The sequence below is a fragment of the Nelusetta ayraudi genome, unplaced genomic scaffold, assembly GCF_046127955.1.
Source record: "Nelusetta ayraudi isolate G7.1 ecotype Tasmania unplaced genomic scaffold, CSIRO-AGI_Nayr_v1 ptg000063l, whole genome shotgun sequence".
Taxonomy (NCBI): domain Eukaryota; kingdom Metazoa; phylum Chordata; class Actinopteri; order Tetraodontiformes; family Monacanthidae; genus Nelusetta; species Nelusetta ayraudi.
Window position 1 is genome coordinate 3,891,703 of NW_027466113.1, and position 22,159 is coordinate 3,913,861.

Below are 22,159 nucleotides of genomic sequence, written 5' to 3' on the forward strand. Positions count from 1 at the left end.
TGTGTTACACAAAGTAAAGATTTGGTGGATTTTAATAAGGTTTTGGAAAATACTATGCTAAAATTGATAAAGACTCCTTACAGTTCCTTATAGAACTCGTAGTTCATTGAGAAATAACGTTATCGTCTCGCTAAGAGTAAATAAAGAGTTAATTATGTGTGCAACACTTTAGCTGCGAGTTTACAGCTGCCTTGTGACTCAAATCTCATTATTTTGTCAACTCCATTTTCCTCCGCCAACGTCTTCAGGCCCGCGTCTCCTCATTGGCTACGTGAGGCTGTGACGTCGTTACGCAACTTCCGTCTCGTACTGCGTGATGGCGGTGCCCGTGACAGTTGCGGCACATTGACTTCTCATGGAAGTGTGCAGTTTGTTTTGCCTTCATCCCCGGGACTTTTATCAGTATATGGTTCCAGCCAGAGGTTCTGGTAACTGAGGTTGTGGCGACGTGACTCGCAGGTAAGCAGCTTCCGGTGCTTACGTTGCTCCGCAGCTAATTGCTGCATGCTGTGTTACAGTTAGCCGCAAGCTAAGCTAGGTGGCGTACGCAAGGTTACGAGACAGTGCGATTTGAATCATGCTGCTCCAAGGCTGCCATCGCTAAAGCACCAAGGCTATAATGTTGCTTTGTACACACGTTTCAGATCATGGCACTCCACAGACTGTCCTTCAGACTACGGCGAACGGTAAGTTCACTGTAGTTGTTATCATTACTGACTGTCACTGCGTTACAAAACTCCAAATATTAAACATAAGCAGTCGACGAGGATATTTTCCTTGGGATGTGTCTTGCATTTTGCAAAGCTGCGAACCAAGAAACGTTTCGTGACTTATAAGTTTTAAGATCGAGTCCCACTGACTTGTCCTCGACCCAGAGGAAGGATCCCTGGGGGTTCGGTGAGTAGCAGCGGTACCTGATCTTTGTTTGACCCCTGATTCCGTTGTAGCCTTGCGCGATTTATCAATCATACAACCCAACAGGCCCCAAGAAAATCTCTCTGATTGCAGCTTCCCACAAAAAACAGATTCTAGCTCCTTTCCAAAACTGATGCTTTGCTTAACCTGTCTCGTTGAAAATTTGTAGTGCTGAAAAAGTATGGGGGAAAACGTTACTCTATGGTTAAATAAATGGTTTGTATTTGCAGGTAAACAAAGGATTCACTAAGCCTGACTGTACATATTATGTATCATTTGCATTATTTCCGTTTTTTCATTCTTTTTCAAAACATATGCAGGTTTCGCACGCAAGGTCCCTTCATACCAATGGATGTGTGCAGCAGCAGGAGGCAGTGGCTCTGGAGCCTGAACCGTCGCCTGTCTCAGTCTTCAGAGCACAGGAGAACGATCCGGTGAGCATGTCTGGCTCTATATCTCACAGTGTTGTCACAATTTTCAGTTGAATCGTGTTTGTACTCTACACTTTGTTACTGAAGCTGTATGAGCTCACTGCTCTGCTCTCTGCAGGCGAGCCAGTCGGAGAAACATATCGGACAGTATTACACGCTGCCGTCGGCACACATTCGCACTTTGTTCCCTCACGGCCTCCCTTGGCGCTACCAACAGCAGGTATGTGTCCCCGTTTTACCCACAGATTGGACTTAGTTTTTGCACCAATTAAATTGCAAGTCAGTAGATTGTTTGGATTTTTATTTTCTGAATGATAGAATGTCTGCCAGGAGTAATTCTGTTCTGTCATGTGCCTTAGGTGAAGACATTCAACGAAGCGTGCGTGATGGTGAGGTCTCCAGCGCTGGAGGTCATCTCCTATTTAAAGAAAACAGACTTCAGCAAACCTGCAACGCGATATTTGTTCTGTATCCTTTGAAAGCACAAACTTATTTTCTCTCCACGACGGAACACTCGCTGTTTTGTAAGCCTTGACAAATGGATCAGATGGGTTGAACGGCACTGGGAAGACGATGTCTCTCTGCCACGCCATTCACTACTGTTATACGCAGGGATGGCTGGTGCTGCACATTCCCGATGGTGAGAAAAAGCACAGTTAGCACGCAGCAACATGTGTTTTTTGTGCAACCTGTATCTGATCTTGTCTGTTTTTCTCTTGCTGACAACGCAGCTCACATCTGGGTGAAGAACTGTAAGGAGCTGCTGCCCTCATCTTACAACACCTCTCGCTTTGATCAGCCATTACAAGCCATCGAATGGTTACGCAATTTCCGGATCACAAATGAGCACTTCCTCTCCAAGGTTTGTGTGAATTTCCTTATAGGTCCATTTGTTGGCTCAAAAAAAAAAAAAAAAAATCCTAACCTAGCAGTGTTCCTAAAAAAACAATCTGTAATAACATTCTGAGTGTGTTTACGTTGGCTGACTTCCTGATTGAGCTAATCTCTAAAAAGCATCCTTTTCTTTAACTTAAAACGGAAATCAAGCCTAGATAGTAAATGCCAGCATTGTATAATATGAGTCAATAACCCTGTGCTGTTTCTGCCAGATAAAGACAACGCAGCGCTACGTTTGGACTAAAAGAGAGTCCACTGAGGAGGGAAGACCCCTCAGAGAGCTGGTGGAGCAGGTGAGTGTCCTCACGGCACCTGAAACAAGGTCAATTTAAATTTGTACCTCTAAAGTTTCATTTAAATCTTTGTTTCATTGTCTTGCTGTAGGGTATCACTCGCGTGAAGACCAGCAGTGACGTGGTGGGAGCCGTGCTGAAGGAGCTGAAGCTGCAGTGCGGCCAGCCGGCCTCGGAGTTCCGCCTGGCCGTAGCTGTGGACGGTGTCAACGCTCTGTGGGGAAGGTCCACCATCAAGAAGGAGGACAAGAGTGCCGTAAGGAGAAGCACAGAATTGCAGTACTTGCCTCTGTGGCCGTCTCCACTAACAGGAAGTCTCCTGTGTCGCCTCTTCACTCCGCCCTGCAGGTGGATCCAGAGGAGCTCACTCTCGTCTATAACCTGAGGAAGCTGATGAAGAACAACTGGGTGAGATGAATGCATCATGATCCCTGTCATATATGAATGTTATATTTTTTATATTTAGTTTTTAATGAATGTTCTCTTCTTTAATCAAAGACTGGAGGCGCCATTATTACCACTCTGGCTCAGACTGGCTCCCTCTACACATCGAAATCTACCTACCTGCCACAGGAGCTGCTGGGAGAGGTCAGCTGTCGCTCTGTTCTGCATTGTCCCCCCCCCATAGAAGTTTCAGAAAACCAAGCCAGTGTCTGTATATTGACGTCGTGTCTTGGTTTTGCTCTTCAGAGGGGCTTCGACAGCATGGACCCTTTTATCCCAGTGTCAGTGCCCAACTATAGTGAGAAGGAGTTTGAGAGTTGTTACCTCTACTACACGGACCGTCGCTGGCTGCAACATCCACAGTGTAAGTGGTAACAAATAATTTCCCTTATGGAGATGGTCGAGGAGACGTGCGAGTGAGCTTGTTTTAATTGGTTGAGTTTTTTTGTTGTTTTTTTTTTTGTTCCGTTCATCAGGTCACACAGAGGATGGGAAGAAAGAACTCATCTTTCTGACCAACGGGAATCCAGCGACGTTCGACAGAGTTTGTGCCTCCCTGTGAATTTGTATAGATTGAGGTCAGGCACAGACGGTGCAAGAATACATTATGTCAATATACAAACGTCCGCATCTATGCTATTGTGTCCCTCTGTAAATTATGTCGCCAGTATGGAACTTTGATAATAAAATGTTGAATTCAGAAATGAGTCAATTGCTATTGTGTCTGTTGAAATACATCATAAAAAGTTTTTTTTCCTTCAAATCTCATATTAAGACTTTAAAATCCCACATTATTTACATTTCTAGCTTACACTGTCATCCCTCCCTTCATTGGAGCGGCTCCACATTTGATTAATTATATTAAATCAGTTTGCTGCCAAAGTAGCCTTGAGGCAACATATAGCGTGCGGTATCTGTGGGGCATTGGAACCGTGACATGGCGCTGATTTCCAAATCTGTGTTTCAGCACATGTAAATATAGAAAATACATAAAAATAATGCAAACAAAAGAAGCTCCTTGCCTCTAGTCTGACCTTGGCTCAGTCGTAACCTCTGGGAAGTTCATTGGCAGACGAGAGACTATCATTGTTATACAACACTGGTTAAGTGGATTTTTGCATGATAAGCAACATTTAGTACATCACCTCTCCAAAAAAGCAACAACCAAAAAACACTTCTAAACAGCAACATTTCAATACAGGTGCAATAAAACTTATTCAACACTTACTAAGTTATGCAAATAATTTGTATATATATTTTATTTCTTTTTCTTTTTACATCACTTTGCACTCTTTAATTATACTCTTTCTATTGTATAGTCTACTGTGGGAAGAATAAATGCATTCTTCTTATTTCAAATATACAATGTCTGTAGTTTCCAAACTTACCTCTTGAAGCAAACTGTATGTGGAAATGATTTATAAAAAAAAACAAAAAAACACAAAGTTTTTTTTATATATATATATTTTTTACGTGCTCTAGTAGTCCATACATTCAGTTGGGGTCCGATGATTTATCACCACCCGGTGGCCGATCAGAATAACGCATTCAATTTGTTCACGTGCTCGTAGGCAGAGTCACATGACTGGTCAAATGTCACAATTGGTCGACCTGAGTGGCTCGTGCCGTGCTGAGGGAGATAGTGCAGCTTTAAAGGGTGCGTCTGAGTGTCAACACTCGAACCAACTCTCGAGGCATGTCAGGCTTCGCACCAGGATCCACCACGGTGAGTCAGCGCTTCGTGCGCAGCCCGAGAGCTGACGCTCCGTGTGCCGCTTGCAGTTGGCCAGGCTGGCGATTAAATTCATCCACATTCTTCCCAGCACACTCCTAACGACATTTGTGGTCCGCAGATAAAATGCCGTTTGTGTTGCCGTCGTCGCTGCCGCGGAGCCTCGTTTTCCTCTCGGCTCTCGTGACCCTGTGCTCAGGTGAAGAACTACAACCCTCAAATACCGGAAGTACGTATTTCAACTTGGTTTCAACACTGAATAGATCGTTGTCGGAAGACGTGATTACTTCAATCAACAACAACAAAAATGACTTGAACCACTTTTTATGGAGTGCTCTTATTTTGCCTTTCAAAATGTGAATCATTTATCAAAAGTATTTACTTTTTCTTTTCAAAAACATCAGACTATTTTCTAAAAGTGCTTTATTTTCCACTGCAATTTCTCACCCTTGTTTTTAGGTTGCCTGTGTCCTACTTAATGTTTCCTGTTAATCATTGAACTCATTGTAATTATGGTCACATAAAAACATGGTGCGTCTGTGACCCCTTTCAGAAAGCTCTGGATGCGTTTCCAGGAACTTCGGCTATGACTCGGTGGTGTGCGAGTGTAATTCCACCTACTGCGACAGTGTTGGCCCGGCCGCCCTGCCGCCTGTTGGTCAGTTCTCCTCTTACCTGACCAGCAGGGACGGCCGCAGACTGGAGGCATCCTTGGGTCATGTGCAGGTCAACAGCTCCGCCACAGGTGAGTGCCGTCCAGATGGTCTGTGGCAGATGCAACCTAAAACGGCTACGTAGCATCTCTTGTTGTTGTCTGTGAAGGTTCTCAGTCATCCAGGTCATCTAAATCTGAAAGTCTTTTTCAGTTCTGAACTTCAGTTATAGCATTTCGGATGAGAGGCAAAACATCTTTTACGATCACAAGAACGAGTCCAGTTGACCTTCTAATTCCTGTTGCTGTTGGTTTTTTCTCTCTCTCTTTTTTAGGCCTCCGATTGACTATCGTCCCCAACCAGAAGTACCAGAAGATCAGGGGCTTCGGAGGAGCTATGACAGACGCGGCTGCCACCAACATCTTGTCTCTGTCTGCTGGTGCACAAGACCAGTTGCTTCGGCAGTACTTTGCTCCGGAAGGTACAGAATGTTGCAGTACAATGCACTGGAACAGCTCAGTTTGACCACAAAAGCTTTCATAGAATTTATCACCGCTCAAGTCATGAGTGCCTCTGTGCTTTGCCAACGTCCACTGTTTGGTCTCCACTGCAGGCATCGGCTACACGGTGGTGCGGGTTCCCATGGCGAGCTGTGACTTCTCCACCCGCCTCTACACCTACGCTGACACACCTGGGGACTACGACCTAGCCAACTTCACGCTGGCCCCCGAGGACGTCCACATGAAGGTCTGCTCCTCTCTGGCTTGCAGGACTTGCAGGTCTTTTTTCTCATCTGTGTTGAAAGGTCCTTTGTGTGAAATTTTTACGGAAGCCGGTGGCTTCCTTAAAAAATGGTGGTGCAAGATGGCAGCTAACGAGGATCAAGATCCTTATTGTTAATATATGAGAACTGTTCTAAGGGTAGAAAACCAAATAACTTTTATTGTACTGTGAGTATACTCTTTTATTAATGTATACCTGGGCAATATGTTGAGCTTTTATAAAAATCATGGATCAAGCAAAACTGTACGCGCTAGACCTTCAAACCTCTTTTCCTTTCAGATCCCTCTCCTGCAGCGAGCTCAGGCCTTGTCCCCTCAACGCCTGTCGCTGCTGGCAAGTGCCTGGAGCGCCCCCGCGTGGATGAAAACAAATGGCGCACTCGTAGGGAAGGGTTCCTTGAAGGGCCAGCCAGGGGGCAAGGAGCACAAAGCCTGGGCTCAATATTACGTCAGGTGACGTATTCTGCGTAACATAATATTGTTGCTGATGTGTCATTGGTTACAATTTCTTAAATTTGTTTACCCCCCCCCCCCCGCCCCTCCCACTTTAGGTTTCTTGAGAGTTATGCTAAATATAACCTGACATTTTGGGCGGTAACCACAGGGAACGAGCCCTCTGCTGGCCGAATGACGAATTACAGGTTAGACTAACATTGAGAATCAGAGATTTTCAAAATGTTTTTTTTTTTTTTTTTAGCTGCATGATCAGCAAAAATATTTGTCCGGCTTCAGTTTTCAGGCTCTGGGCTTCACCCCTGAGGAGCAGAGGGACTGGGTGGCCAAAGACCTGGGCCCTGCACTGCACGTGTCGTCATTTAAGCACACACACATACTCATACTCGATGACAACCGCCTGCTGCTGCCTCTTTGGGCTAAAGTGGTACGTAAAAGGACAGAGAGAGAGAGAGAGAGAGAGAGAGAGAGAGAGAGTGTGTGTGTGTGTGAGTGTGTGAGGAAGGTCACTATAAGATTCCGCACGGTCTCTGATGTTACAGGCAGGAAGTGAAAAATAAATCAGTATAAAAGCAGGCGGGTAATTTGACTATGAAAGGTGTTATGCGTTGAACTTTCTTAATTTTTTAAGACTGGAGGTAAATTTTACGCAGTTTTATGAAGCAGTCTTAATTGTTTTGGGCAAATCGCTCCATGGGATAAAGAAACAATTAGTTAAAATTGGCTAAACCGACTAAAATGGGCTAAAATGTTTTGTTTTTTTATATGCAAGTTTCGTGTAACTTTCAAGTCTGGTCCCCGTCAGGTCCTGAAAGACATCGAGGCGGCAAAATACATCCATGGCATAGCAGTTCACTGGTACCTGGATGGCTTGGTCCCGGCTAGGGTGACCCTTGGAGCGACCCATCACATCTTCCCAGAGTATTACCTGTTTGGCACCGAGGCCTGCTCCGGCTGGAACCCCCTGGACAGAGGGGTGAAGCTCGGCAGCTGGCTGAGGGCCGAAAGTTATGCGCACGACATCATAGGGGTGAGCTCATCCCGGCTGCTGCGGCGCGCTCATGTGAATCCAGTGGAACGGATGTGTGATTTCAAGGTGGATCACCCTCCACCCCTTAACCCCACCCCCCCGACGCTGCAGTGCAGGTCTCCAGGGAGCAGCTCGCTGCCAACACTCTTCTTGGGGAAACTTGCCTGTGGCACAGTGAAACAAGCTGAAGCTTGTGTTTTTCGGTCTCTTTCTCTCTGCGCTCTGGCTTTTCTTGTGTAGACGGAGCTCAGACATCTGGGGCCCAAGGAGGAATTTGCTTATGTAGATGTGTGAAACTCCCAAACCCCCAGCTGCACACACCCATTTACACAAAACAAATCTTACCAGAAAGCTCTGATATGGACTATATTTCTGTCTTCCCTTTTTTTTTTTATGTGTTTTTTTTCAGGACTTGAATAATTACGTAGTGGGTTGGACAGACTGGAACATGGCATTGGACCAGACTGGTGGGCCAAACTGGGTTAAAAACTATGTGGACAGCCCCGTTATTGTGGACGCACAGCGCGACGTCTTCTACAAGCAGCCTACTTTCTACAGCATGGCCCACTTTAGGTAGCAAACTGGGTCTGGTGTGACATCAGTTCACATCAGAATTGAAGACTTTCATTGCATGAAATGTTATTAGTTTTGTTACATAAAGGAACTCTGCCAAAACATCCCCCTTTTCCCCTCTGCGCAGTAAGTTCCTGTTGGAGGGCTCTCAGCGAGTGGGCGTGTCTACCAGTCAGCAGACAGACTTGGAACACACTGCCTTCATCAGACCGGATGGATCGGTCGTCCTGGTCATTCTCAACAGGTGCGCTCGGATTGACCGTCCATGTGGAAGCACGCAAACTCCGCTAAGCGTTAACTGTGTGTGCGTGTGTGTGGCTTTTGCAGGTCGTCCGCACCGATCCAGGCTGAAGTTTGGGACCCTGCTGTTGGCTTCATGCCCTTCGCAGCTCCTGCTCATTCACTCCTCACACTCGCCTGGAACACGCACTGACGAGGATGTGTTCTCATACAGTTCCAAGCTGCAAGCAGGCCGTCCTCAGTGCTGCCTAGTTGCTGCTTGCAGCTTTAATTTTAAACATGGTTCCTTTTGTTTGGTCAAGACCCAATAGTGACGTCAAAAATCCCATAGTACATTTACATGCACGGCTTAATCGAGCTACGCTCAATTTTTCTACCTTGTCCCAGTTAACGTGCATTTGCGAAAGAGTACTGACGGGAACGTGTGGTCGTCAACACTAGGAGGCAATTGGAGTCTGGACTGGTGTTCAATTTACAGCAAGGGCCGGGCTCAATTTGTGGCACTGCGATGCCGCAGCTCGGTGCCACAAGCGGATGCGCATGCCACGACTGCCAGAAGTGCCGCAGCTACGTGTGTTTGCTGGAGTTACCTCCGCTTATGCCACTGTTTACCCGAGGTGCCACGCCAGGTCTTACCCGTGTACTTCTAGGGACGGCACGGCTCATGTCAGGGCAGATGTTGGTGTTTGTGCAAAACGTTGTGGCAAATGATTTTACTAATTTTACTAATTTTACTAACACTTGAATTGCTTGGGAGCAAAAATGTCCTTGACTTCTGCCCTCTCCTTAACTTTTTCATAATTTTGAGGAACTTAACTCTTGAAATGCCTTTTTTTTTTTTGTCGTTTGCTTGACTTTTTTTATTTTCTGTATTTCTTATTGTGTACATGTTTGAAATAAATGTGTATATTGAGTTTTCATTTCTAGTTGATAAGTATCTAAAAACACTGAAGTAAACTTCTATCACTAATTTGGAGTGAAACTGTAGAATAGACGTGACGGAGGTCAAGACAATGTTGAAAACTTGTTTATGAAAGAAAAATAGATGACACCGTGAGGCAAACAGTAGATTATTGCATAAAGAACGGTTGGGATTAAATTCTTTCTGCTCCTTTTCAAACATGGGTTATTGCCATAGCACTTATCTATTTGAAATAAAATTCTGATTACATCATTTATATCCACCTAAATTCCATCATCCAAAAAATCGGAATAATCAATACTTTCAAACTTTGCCAAACATAGCACTTTTCATGCACAAAATAAATGCCAAAACATGCAGCAAAATGAACAAATAAAAGCACGTCCTTCCCTCAAATGGACACAGACACATATACGTCCATCCTCGCACACACGCATGGATAAAACTTAAGGTTATTTACATAACCCCGGTTCTCTTGAGTAATATGAGGATGTCTTTGATTGGCTGGTGAAGTGTATCCGTCCGCATCAGGTAGTCCCACCTACCATAAATGCCACCCGTGGGCGGTACCACGTCATTCAAAATAAGCACCGCTTCTCACTCGCCCAAGCAAAAAGGGTTGTCTGGTGAGACATCGCACTCATATTACTCAGAGAACCGGGGTTATGTAAATAACCTTCAGTTCTCTTTCCTAATACTCGTTCGATGTCTCACTATGGGATATGGCAGCTCCCGTATTCCCAGACAAGCTGTTCCTGTTCCAATCAGGACAGCAAAACCGCTTGTGCCAAAGACGGAGCGGAGACGTCCAGCCTGTAATTACGAACAAAAGTGAGGGGTGAGGACCAACTCGCCACAGCACAAATGTCCTGAACAAGGCCCAGGATGTGGCCACTCCTCGAGTCGAGTGCTCACGCAGACCACTAGGGGGCAGTAAACTCTGACTCGAGTACGTCATGGCAATCGCCTCCACCACCCAAGGACGCGCGGCCAGGCCGAGTGCGCAGCGAGTAAAACAGCGTGCATCACGCGTTTTCTCCCGAGGCGAACAGATCTACGACAGCCCGACTGTATCGAGCCCAGATCTGCGTCACGACCTCTGGGTGCAGAGCCCACTCCCCGTACGTTGGCGCGCCTCTGGACAACAGGTCCGCCCCCGTGTTCAGAGCGCCCGGAACGTGCGTCGCTCTCAATGAGAGAAGGCGATCGCAGCTCCAGAGGATCAGTTTACGTGCCAGCATGTGTAGCCGACGCCAACGTAACCCGCCTTGACGGTTGATATACGCTACTGCCGTCATGTTGTCCGTCCTCACCAGGACATGATGTCCCAGGAGGGACGGAAGGAAGTGCTTCAAGGAGAGAAACACTGCCGAAAGCCCGAGCTCTCCGCTCGAGCGGCCCCTCACAGATTGGCCCTCGTGAATTCCACCCCAGCCCGAGAGACTGGCGTCCGTGGAGCCCATCGGGACCCCGACCACGCAGTTCAGGTTGCCCAAACCGCCAAAGCCCCAGCCCAGCCCGGCTTCCCGGCATGGTCAGGTAGGCCGGCCCATCTGGCCTCGGCGTCCTCCAGCCCCGGGTCGCAGCTTTGCCGGCTAAGCCTGCACAAGCTGCCCACCCTCAGGCCAGAAAGAAGAAGAAGTCAGGGTAGTACCCCCCCTTCTTCCTCAGGTGTCGCAGCTGAATGTTCCCCCTTCCTCAGCTCCACCAGTTTGGCTGTGGACATGGGGGAGGACGAATATGACGCCTCGGACCTTCTCATTTAAGAGGATGAGGAAGAGGACGACATTTTCGTCGCTGCGGCAACTCCGGGCTGCGCAGCCAGTGCTTTCTAGGAGCCCCAGCCACGCAGTTCAGGTTGCCCAAACCGCCAAAGCCCCAGGCCGGCTTCCCTGCAAGGTCAGGTAGCCCGGCCCATCTGGCCTCGGCGTCCTCCGGCCCCGGGTCGCAGCTTCGCCGGCTCAGCCTGCACAAGCTGCCACCCCCCGGCGCTGCCGACAGTCCCTTCTCCTCCTCACTCCCGACACCATGGTCGACGGAGGGTATAAAGGGGTCGTGATCAGACAGGCTAGCCTGGCGAGCTAGCCGTCTACGGAGGCTGAGGTGAGGGTGGCTCTCCATTCCTGACGAGCAGGTGTGCCGGTAGGAAGGAGAGCCAACTGGTGTGCTAACTGAGCCCGAGCACGAACACCGTGGTGAGGAGTTGGCTCGTGCGTCGACCAAACAGTGGAGGGGCAGGGAAGACGCCAGTAGGGTCCGCCTATAAAGAGTTAAGCTAGCGAGCCCGCGATGAGAGATAAGCTTCGAGTGAGGTGTTTGAATGACGTGGTACCGCCCGCGGGTGGCATTTATGGTAGGTGGGACTATCTAATGCGGACGGATACACTTCCCCAGCGAATCAGGATTGGCGTAATGAGATTAATGCTTCTGAGGGGCTGCGGCGGGGGCGTGCATCCCATATTGAGATATCGAACGAGTATTAGGAAAGAGAACAGCATGGCACGAAGGATACCAGGTGAGGGAAGGCCACCAATGGGTGGCCATCCACACAGAGAGGCACCATAGTCCGCAGTCAAAGGGAGTGTTGCCACAGAGACCCTCCCCAAATAAAAATTCAGATTGTACGTCCTACTTTCCGAGCATTACCTTGTGACAAAAATAAAAATAAAAATTAAGACCGTACGTCTTACTTTCTGAGCATTACCTCGTCACAATTAAAAATAAAAAATCAGATTGTACGTCCTACTTCCCAAGCACGTCTTACTCTCCAAACATTACCTCGTCACAATTAAAAAATAAAAATTCAGATCGTTTAAAATTCAAATTCAAATTCAAAGCGAAATAATAAATTGTTCCAAATATCTTGTTCTTCTATCTAGGACACTACACAGAACACGGACGACCACACTTTAGAATGTCCAATGTGCAGAATTTCAATCTAAACAGGTGTCTGCTTTACCTTTTTGTCGGTAACGATTGTGGTGTTCAATCACAGATTCCTTAGTCCTCCTCCATCACGTCAGGGTCACCAAATTGTTGGTTTGGTTTCTTTATCTAATGTCGTGCTACCAAACCCTGTGTTTGTTTAATGAAGGGAATAGGTGACAATTCTTAATAAGTTTTAGTAAAAGAACAAGATATTTGGTGGAGAGATCTCTGGAGTCGAGTCCTGGCCGTCGCCGGAGTCAGACTGACTCCTCTCTAAGAAAGTCCTGAAATACACAAAAAGCTGACTCCTGATGTGAGCGTGCGTCTTCTCCAGTGTCGTCCTTTGATTGGCTGTGCGTTCTCCCCCCTTCAGTTCCTGGGTGTTAGTCATTATGAGTCAGGAAGCAGGTCCTTATTTGGCCGTGAGCCAAATGGTCCATCCTTCCTTCAGGTTTGACCTGCTGAAACAATTTCCAGCCAGAAAAGCCTGACGGTAATAAGTTCCAATTTGCTAAAAAAAAAAAAAATTCACTTATGATGATAGGAAAATACATATATTTTTACAAATATTTGGTTGCGCCACCTGACATATTTTCGGCAGTGACGTTAAAAATACAGATCAAAAATCAATTGAAAAACTTGTTTTTTAATAAATGAGGCTGGTTTAAACACATTGTCACGGTTTCTAAAATGCATTACATACCTTTTTAGAAGCCTGATGTCATTGACCCTTGGAGCTCCATCAATCTGCCTTCCACAGCCTCTTGTGCCATAAAACAGCAACATTGGTGGACTTTATCCTGGCAGGATGGTCACCAATCAAGGGAACCGTGGTCCTCAGTGCCAACAGCTTCAAGCTTTGACTCACTGTAAGGTTTAAATAGACAGTCCCCACTTTAGCCTCTTTCAAGTCTTTAAACTTGGCACCTTCCATACTTCTAAGTGGAAATCTAATCTTTAAAGAGAACGGAAGGAAAGGTAATTCCGAGCATAAACAGAAGGAAAACAATGAGGAAAATCCCAGGCTTTTTTTTTTTTTTTACATGGTGAATTGTTGCATCTAGGTAGCGTTTTAACTCAAGAGTTGATTTAACCAACCCAAATCAGCTGTTCTGAAACCGAAATCTCAGTTTTCTATCTCAGTGCAGAGAAACGGACCCCTGTTAACAATCATTACCTATCCCTTGGCATCTCAATAGCAACCTTCCCAAACAGCGTCATCAAGCATCTGTGGCACAATCTTGGTAAAGGCTGTGATATGACACAAGACAAAAATAAGCTACTAAATATAAGTTTTATTCAGTTAAGTTACAGGTAATAATCCACACACCATTAGTAACAATTAATTGAAAGAAATGTTGAACATTTTTTGGGAGGGAACTGAAGTTGATTTTTGTTTTCCACTATTCCTCTCCTCCACACACGCTCACTGTTTTAAAACCCATTCTGACTGACAGTTGATATGGCCTATTGAAATAATGTGTACGTGTAGTCTAAATTGCAACTAGTAAAGAACAATCTAAATCCATCTATTTCACAAAGGAAATCCGTTGGTCACTTCCATACATATCTGAATAAGAATCAACCATTAAACTTGTTTGAATTTTTCTTACCTGGTCGTTTGGGTTGGGAGCAGCCATCTGAACTTCTGTGCGTTGTCGGCCATCTTGAATCTAACATGTGACATGTTATACTCTTCTTCCACCACTAGGTGGCAGGTTAATGTGTGTCGTAAGTGGACGCCAGGCCCTTGTAGACCAAAATTCAATAATGTGGTCCAGACAACCGAAAATGTGATGTGCACACGTGGACGCCAGGTCTTAGGAGGTTAAATTTTGTACGTAAAGTATTCTTTACTTATTGCGCAGATGGGGTGCACGCCTATACCCAGCGGTTATGGTGATTTCAACTCTTAAACTAAGAATCAATGTATTGATATAAGAATTGTGATATAATAAATAAAAACCTATCTGGTAAATTAAGAAGATAAATACGCCGGGAGAAGTGGTCCAAGTGTCGAGTCCTGAACAAGCAAAGTATTATATTACTGGATAATGGTCTATACAGAAACCTATTTCATTATTTCGGTGATTGTTGAGTCATTTAATGCTTCTTATTTTGTTCTTCCTGTGCCCGGGGTGCCTCAATTGAATTCATTCATTTATGGCAACAAGACAGAGTGGCTGTTGCAGAAATTGACAGCAGCACCTGGATCTGCTCACCATTCAAATCTTTAATTGAATAATAATTACATTTCTATCCGTTTTCTGTAGCAGTGATTCCATAGGCAATTGAGGGCATTCGCTGGGTGGTTTCAGAGTCGCAGTGGTCTGTAAACGCAGTGAAAAAGACTGCAGCAATTATAAATACAATATATTTTTCTTACTTTTGAGTACTGCAGTGCAAAAGATGTTTTGAAATAATTGAAATGATGACAGATCGTAAGAGCGCTATAAATTAACTGAACTCATCGCGACTGCCGCCTGGTGATGAATTCTCTGACCAAAGCACAGATTACTTTCATTATTAGACTTTGTTTGGAGTAATTTGCCCGGTCACTTAAATCACTGTCAACTGTGTAGATGTTTTTGTCCAATTACATTGTTGGGAATTACAATGTGAAGAGAAATGTAACGCTCGACTGTAACCATGTTTACCAAAGAGGTCCTCATGACATCACAACTCTGAAACAACTGCTGTGTATAATTTAAAGGTTTTGTGAGTTCTGCTGTTTAATGCACAGACTGTATTAAAACTTGAGAAATGTTTAATAAATCTTAAGAAATTAAAGACTTTTTTTGTCAATTTATTAATACATCATAGACCTTTTTCATATATAATATACAGCTTGATAACCAGGTTTTTCACATTGGTCTGCATTCTTAATGTTTAATTTTCCTTCTGCAAACCATCATTTTGACTAAACGTATTTACATAAAAAAAAAAAAATGATAAAATGGTCACAGTAATAATAAACAAAGGAATAAAATGACAGGGGTGTCCCATGTTTCCAATATATACACCAGGAGGAGTATTTTTCACCTAAAGTGTTACATGATGGGCTGAGCACCTCAACTTTCAATCGCGTTCCCTTAATGGTGTGAGATTATTTTCTGAATTTGCTTCAAAGATGTAAAAATTCTTTAGATTTCACTCAATGGCACAGTCTCTGTATTGGTGGAAAACACATGGCAACAACTGACAGCTCAACCGTCCTGACGCTCCCAACCAAATGTAAACATTATGCCCTTGATAAACATAATATTTATTGCACTGGGAAAAGGTTTTCAGGGCTGGTCCTCGCAACTGCCAACACTGGAGAGAACCATATTCATATTCCTATCCGCCATCCGGGGCTCAGCTGCAGGAACTGGTCAATTTCGGGAGGGCGAGGCGCAAGATAACAAAGTCTGGCGTTTTCCACCGATAGTGTGTTTCAGCAGTGCATTTTGAGAGAGATGGAATCTGCGATGGGGGCGGGGGGGCGGGGGGTAGAGGAGTAGAGGTCATCATCAGTCTAAGCTGGTATGTAATTAGACAAAAAGAAAAAAGAAAAAAAGATCTCGCCACCGCACGTGACCGTTAAGACGACTGTTTTGGGTAATTGTATACATGGCTGAAGAGAAAGGCGTAAAAATAAAAATAAAAATACAAAAAATAAAATAAAATACGACTGAGATGATTACGACTCCGAAAGAGATGAGAGGAGGAAAGTGAGACGTGTTTGGTCTTGTCGTGTGTTGTAAGGATGTAGGTGAGGAGAGAGCGGGGGTGGGGGGTGGGGGGGGCATCTCAGAAGGACCATCTCTCCTGTGTGCGGGGGTCCGTGGAGAGGGAGGGGGACTCTGGCGCCACCTGGCTGCTGCTGCTGCTGCTGTCTTCTCCGCTTAAACTCTTCCTACACACTGGACATGTGTCGTGCTGCGTGGCCAACAGAACAGAAAGGACACATGGCATTAGCTTCGGGCAGCGAGGGCGATCGCATAGCATATATATATGTGCGTAAGAGACGACTCGGGGCGTGATTCGTTTTTTTTTTTTTTGTTTGGCTCCGAAAGGTCCGACTCGTCAGCGGGGTTTCCCCCACGGCTCATGTTAAATGAAGGCGGGCAGCGAGGACGCGCCAACAGGAGCACGGACAGCTTTTCTCCACGGATTCAGCAGAGTCAAGCATCTTGCGGCAAAAGGCCGACGTCGCAAGGTTTTTAAATCATTTTTGAGCACCACAGAAGGGGAAGTGAAACGCGTACTGTCCAAATCACTCAGAAAACCTGCAGTTGACAGCTGACAAATCTAAATGCTGATTGGTCAACGGCCAAAATGATCATTAAAGAAGAAATGCTAAGTTGAAGTGATTATTTTTTGTGATAAAAAAACAAAACAACCTAAAACAAAACAAATACTAACACTAATAATACTAAAACTGATACTGATAATGTTGGTCTTTAGTAGAATAGCGATTCTGATCGTACGGAATTACCAAACCACCGATTTGACTTTTTTTCAGCCCCCTTTGGATTTGTTTTCCGGCGAGCAGATTCTGCAGCATTGAACCGACGTCCCTGCCACTCACCATTTCCAGCCACGGTACTATACAGTCTGAATGAAAGAGGTGGTTGCAGGGTAGCTGTCTGACGGGCTCTCCGACTGAGAAGTCCTCTTTGCACACTGGACATTCGATACAGCAGTCTGCGGGAGGACACGGGAGACGGTGGGTTTTTTTGCCCCGTGAGGAAACACGCGTCGCCAAGGCAAGTTGAGGTTTATTTGCACAGCGCGTTTCAGACACAATGCAAATGAAAGTGCTTCACAATAAAAGCAAAATTAACTTAATTAATAGAAGAGAGACCATGTAAAAGAGAGACCATGTAAAATCAACACAAAGCAATTTAAAAGGGAAAATGAAAACACATTAACATTAAAGCTCAAACTGAAGAGACCATGAGACAGTGATTATGGGCAAACAATTGATTTAATAGAAACCAGTGACAAATAATAAAAGTCTGAAGTCTAGATTTAAAGGAGCTGAGAGTTGGCGCAGGTCTCCAGATTTCTGGGAGTTTCTTCCAGATATGTGGAGTATAAAAACTCAAAGCTACTTCTCCATGAATAGTTTTGACTCTGGGGACAAGAAAGCAGACCTGACCCAGGCGACCCGAGAGGTCTGGATGGTTCATCACATTGCAGCAGATCAGAAAAACTGCTGTTATAAAGCACCGGTAGAAGGGTTGAGTGAGAGCAACTGGATTCGTTCTTGTGATGTTGAAGACGTTTTGCCTCTCGCTCAAAAGGCCTCTTCATTTCTTCAGTCTGCAAGATCACAAGGACAAGTCCAGTTGTCCCGACTCAAGCCCGTCCACCTTAAGATGACCTGGATGGTCTGAGCACCGCGACAGACATTGAGAAACCAAACGGCGGCGTTTCGAAATCAAACAACGGAGCCGTGAAATAAAGCCGCGTGACTTAATACTCAAAACTGTTGTCATTTGCACATGTAAGTCAGCTCCCTCATGGACCTGCAGAGGCTAAGCAGCACCACCAAACACTGGGAGGTAAAATAGGGCAGCGCACTCGGAGGACAAAAGCAGCAATTAAAAGGAGATGGCCTCTGTCAGACTTATCGAATGAACCCCTGAGGGTTCATTTGTATTTTGTCCCTAAAAGAGGAGGTCACAGAAGCTTCCCCTGGCAGGAGGGAGCAGCATTTAATGTAACCAGTTTCAACAGGAAAAAACACCTTCTTGGAAAAATTTTACAGATCTGTGATTCCAGAAAGGCATTGAACTGGGACACAGAAATTGCCTTTTTATTTTGTGCCCCATTGTGAAGCCATTAGTATGCAAAATTGGGCTCCTCATTACTTTTAGGACAATCAAATGTGACCTCGTTTTGGGGTGACTTTAAAGTGGAGAGTAAGGGAAATGAAGAGGACGCGAAGATGACAGTGAGGAACCCAGTGGAGGCGAGAGGACGGAAGCACTGACCTGCTTGTTCCTGAGAGATACTGACAGTTGGGAGGGAAGAGATCTTCTCTTTTTCTGCCGGTGGGGGTCCTGTGTTTTCCAACTGACCAAGTAACTACACAAACACACAGCGTTGGGAATAGTTGGTGGAAATAGAGATGGAATAGAAGAGATGTACTTTTTTGGATCTCAAATTGGGAAACGACGCCCTGAAACTTGTGCCTGCGTACCTGCGTGATGACGGCGTCCAGCCCCCCCTGTCCCCAGGCGTAGTCCCCGGGGTTGGAATGCAGCATCCCCGTCCTGATGGACAAGAGATGAGAAGAGCGATAAAGACGGAGAACCGAGTCGCTTCGGGAAGCTTGGCGAAGTGTCGGTGGGCGTGGCCTCACCATGAGAGCGGAGGAGAACCAGGCACTCCCGAGTTGGAGAAGAGGCCGGTGAGAAACTGCTGGACGATCCTGAGCGACGCCGACAAAACAGAAAAAAAAAACAGTGAGCGGAAGTGCGGCGGTGCCGTCGCTGAGGTCACCGGGGGTCACTCACCCCTCCACCGCCGGCGAGCGGTCTGGCCTGCTGCTGCCTCTGGACCGGTACCTCCTCTGGCTGTGCAGGCGAGGGTGGCGCCCGGGGCCCCAGTATTCCGTAGAGCCCAGCAGACCCCCCATGGAGCCCCCGATACCTGCCGGCACCGAGCCTCCTATCGGACCCCCTCCCAAGCCCCCCAGGCCTCCCAGGTCGCCGAACCCGCCCAGCCGACCTCCAGGGAGCCGGGGTTCCGAGTCGGGCGTGTTGCCCTCTGTAAACGGCCGCTCCAGCAGCAGAAGGTGCCACAGCTGCGGGGGGGGCGGGGGGGGTTGGACCAGGGAGGGGAGAGGAGTTCACAACGCGTTCACTCAAACTCCTTTCATCAGCACTCATTTTTTTCAACGCGCGACAAACTCCCGGTTTACACCGGAGGCTGAAGAAAATAAAAACGGAATATTTCCACAAAGGAATTATTATTGTCCTCTACAACTTTTCCTAGAGAATAAAAAAAACCCACAATAAATATCTTGTGAAGTTACATATAGAGCAGGGTTAAAAAAAAAAAACTGCACTTAATTTGGAATTAATCGCGAGTTAACTCAGGACGCTAATGCGATTAATCGCGACTGGAATTTTTAATCGACTGACAGCCCTAATCAAAACACATCAGCTGGTTTCACTGAGTCGTCTTTGCCCTCCAAAGACAACTCGGTCAAGACTGAGTCCATTTCCTCAGAGCAGCTCGTACCTCTGCGAAGTGTGCGGCTGTGTCATCGATCCCATTGGCGCCGCCCTCTAGGAGGCTGAGGGGGGGAAATGAGCACAAAGGGACAAAAAGATTAAAAAAATAAAAATACGATAATAATGACCAACGCTCACTGAACCCTGAAGCACACGCTGAAGTTCAGTGACGCGGCGGCTCCGATCCAGAGCAACTCAGCAGCTGCTGACAGCAACTTAGCAGCTGCTGACAGCAACGTGCACCTGCTGTGGCTGAGGCTGCAGCCACCAGGCCTCAAAATCTTAAAAAAAAAAAAAAAAAAAAAAAAAAAAAAAAAACAGCAGCAAATCTCACCTGGAGTCTTCTGTTACTTCCTCTATGAACCCTGAATCACATCTGGGGCAGATGTACTCCTGGAACAGAGAGCACACAGACACGTTGGCGCACAGAGAAAGGAGGCACTGCCACATCAGCTACGCGCCTCGTTGTGTCAGAGCGACAATAAATGACAAACCCGATATCTGCCCGACGACGAGAAAAGAAAAGAGGCAGAAAGTCAAAGTGAAGGCAGAGGAGGCTGGCATCACGTCAACATGTTGGGAATCCTGAGCAATTCCATGAACAGTTAAGCAGATCATTTGTTTCATGATTCAATTTCATACTGTCTGCAAAATATCTATTGAATCTATTTTATTATTTTATTATCAATCTATGAGCCTTTGTGGGGAACGGAACAACACTGGATCTCGACAACTTGACAAAGTTTCCAGCCCTTATCGTGAATATTAGATTTTTACACATTTTCAGTGGCAGATGTAGAGGTAAGAAGTGTTTTTGCTTACGGTAATAGTAAAATGAAAGCAGTATCAAAGGGCAGACTCAAAGGGAACTCCAGAGGAAATACAGGTTTTGTCAGCTGTGACCCGATTTTCCCCTTCTGAAAGTTTTGCGTCACAACATCAAACGCGAAATGTGACAACTCGGACGCCAAACCGCTGAGTGAGTGAGCACCGAGCACAATAACTTCTGAAGCAATTTCTTGAAATTGGAAGCAATTTGCTCGTAGTAGACTTTGTCTCATAACACCAAACACCGGCCCAGAGCTCTTTCAACACACGGGAGGATATTGGCTGCTTCCGTTTAGGCCTTGAGAAGAGTTTCATTCTAATGCTGGAAACTCTCATGCGTCCAACTTTTTTTGTTCTTAATCTCGAGCCTTTGTTGTAATTAGTAAGTCAGACCTGACCACCAAACTCAGGTGACAGTGCATAACAGCCGAGGAGAGCATTAGACTCTATGTCAGCCTCAACTTTAAACAACCAGTCAGAGTCTTGCTCGAGATATGAAAAATATATATATATATGCCATGCAGTCATGCAGATTAAAAAGATGATCACATCTCTTACATCTCTTACATAAATAGAAACTCGACTTGACAGATGCTCCTTAGGACAGACTGCAACAGTGTGGGGTAATAAGTTTGGGTGTTGCGCTCAGTTGGCAGCGGCGGAGACATGCCACAGCGCTGAGTGTGCCCGAGGCCAGTCGGCCACTTTGGGAACCAGTGACACCAGTGAAACCACAGTATTCTTCAATTCAATCAATTATAAATCAAATAAACGACTCATGGTGAGATCGCTCGGGCTCTGAATCGGTTGCTCACATTGGCAGAGATGCTTTTTTCCCTTTTTTTCCCTGTTAATCATTTAAAGGCTTTGAGTGCGGTGTGCTGCTTCAGCAGTGGACTGCAATAAAACAATGGCTTCTGAGATTAACAAAAAAACAACAACATTTGATTAAACTCAGACCTGTTTATCTCTGGTCTACCTTGCATGTGCTACAGGACTCTACGATGTGCAATCGGGTATCAATACAGTAGTTTGAACACAACTGAGACGGGCTGAGTGTTTCCTAAACACGCGGCCGTGGGGTCACAGCGCGTTTGACTTTTAAAACTGAAACCAAAATCAGACGATTATGCTCCAGAGAATTCCCCCGACATCAGGACCGTAGGAATCTCTTACAACCAAAAGAGAAAATTAGAAAAAGGTCTATCTGTGACACAGTTTGACTGCTCATGCTACCCGCGGCGAAATGTCAATGTAATAAGCCAAAGCCCCTCTCAGCTGTTTGTGTTTTGACCCAGGCACACTGTCTGTCCCCGGGCTGTCAAAGCAAGGCGTCACACAAACTGCTCTGGCAGAAATGTTACAATCATCTACGAGTAACAAAGCGTGTCGGCAGTGCTCGGCATTTTGCGTTTTGTACGATTTATATTTCACGAGGAGCTTTCCGTGTGACACAAGTTTATTTTCAGAGTTAACAACAAACGCTGCTAACTGCTAACTGGCTAGCTTGTTTTCAGCTGTAGGAAGCAGGCAAAACAAACGGTGTTTCAAAGCTATGCCGGCTTGTCAGCGTCACGGGATTACGCAAAAGTGTAAAGCAAACACGAAGCGGAAATACATAGACCTTACCGGGAGTTTGGGGTTCACTTCCCCCTTGCAACAGTGACAGAAAAACCGATGCGGTGGGACAGCCGCAGCCTCCGCCATCTTCCCCGAGAGCAGCTCAAACACTGACGTCGCTCCTCCACAAACTGAACACAGCTGTCCGCCTCCAGCCCGGCATGCACCGCGGCACCTCTGGGCAAA

At 45.9% G+C, this 22,159-nt stretch overlaps 3 protein-coding genes across 3 annotated transcripts; 2 read left to right on the top strand and 1 right to left on the bottom strand.

The window, feature by feature from the left end:
- The first annotated feature begins 291 nt into the window (after window positions 1-291).
- dap3 (death associated protein 3) lies at window positions 292-3,687 on the top strand. The gene is made up of 13 exons (XM_076041192.1): window positions 292-459; window positions 645-686; window positions 1,236-1,349; window positions 1,465-1,566; window positions 1,706-1,814; window positions 1,894-1,986; window positions 2,078-2,208; window positions 2,456-2,536; window positions 2,628-2,792; window positions 2,885-2,944; window positions 3,035-3,124; window positions 3,227-3,344; window positions 3,457-3,687. Exons 2-13 carry the CDS (start codon window positions 648-650, stop codon window positions 3,540-3,542), a joined length of 1,188 nt encoding a protein of 395 aa, XP_075897307.1. The 5' UTR covers window positions 292-459; window positions 645-647; the 3' UTR covers window positions 3,543-3,687.
- Window positions 3,688-4,546: 859 nt separating this feature from the next.
- On the top strand, window positions 4,547-9,058 carry gba1 (glucosylceramidase beta 1). The gene is made up of 12 exons (XM_076040955.1): window positions 4,547-4,706; window positions 4,834-4,941; window positions 5,266-5,457; window positions 5,700-5,846; window positions 5,979-6,112; window positions 6,428-6,600; window positions 6,699-6,788; window positions 6,880-7,027; window positions 7,406-7,630; window positions 8,040-8,203; window positions 8,331-8,447; window positions 8,531-9,058. The coding sequence occupies exons 1-12, from the start codon at window positions 4,562-4,564 to the stop codon at window positions 8,634-8,636; spliced, it is 1,749 nt and encodes a 582-aa protein (XP_075897070.1). The 5' UTR covers window positions 4,547-4,561; the 3' UTR covers window positions 8,637-9,058.
- Window positions 9,059-15,070: 6,012 nt separating this feature from the next.
- On the bottom strand, window positions 15,071-22,140 carry rnf115a (ring finger protein 115a). The gene is made up of 9 exons (XM_076040719.1): window positions 21,983-22,140; window positions 19,860-19,918; window positions 19,533-19,587; window positions 18,803-19,092; window positions 18,649-18,717; window positions 18,487-18,559; window positions 18,278-18,371; window positions 16,867-16,982; window positions 15,071-16,214 (listed from the first exon to the last, which is right to left on the bottom strand). Exons 1-9 carry the CDS (start codon window positions 22,058-22,060, stop codon window positions 16,086-16,088), a joined length of 963 nt encoding a protein of 320 aa, XP_075896834.1. The 5' UTR covers window positions 22,061-22,140; the 3' UTR covers window positions 15,071-16,085.
- Window positions 22,141-22,159: the final 19 nt, after the last annotated feature.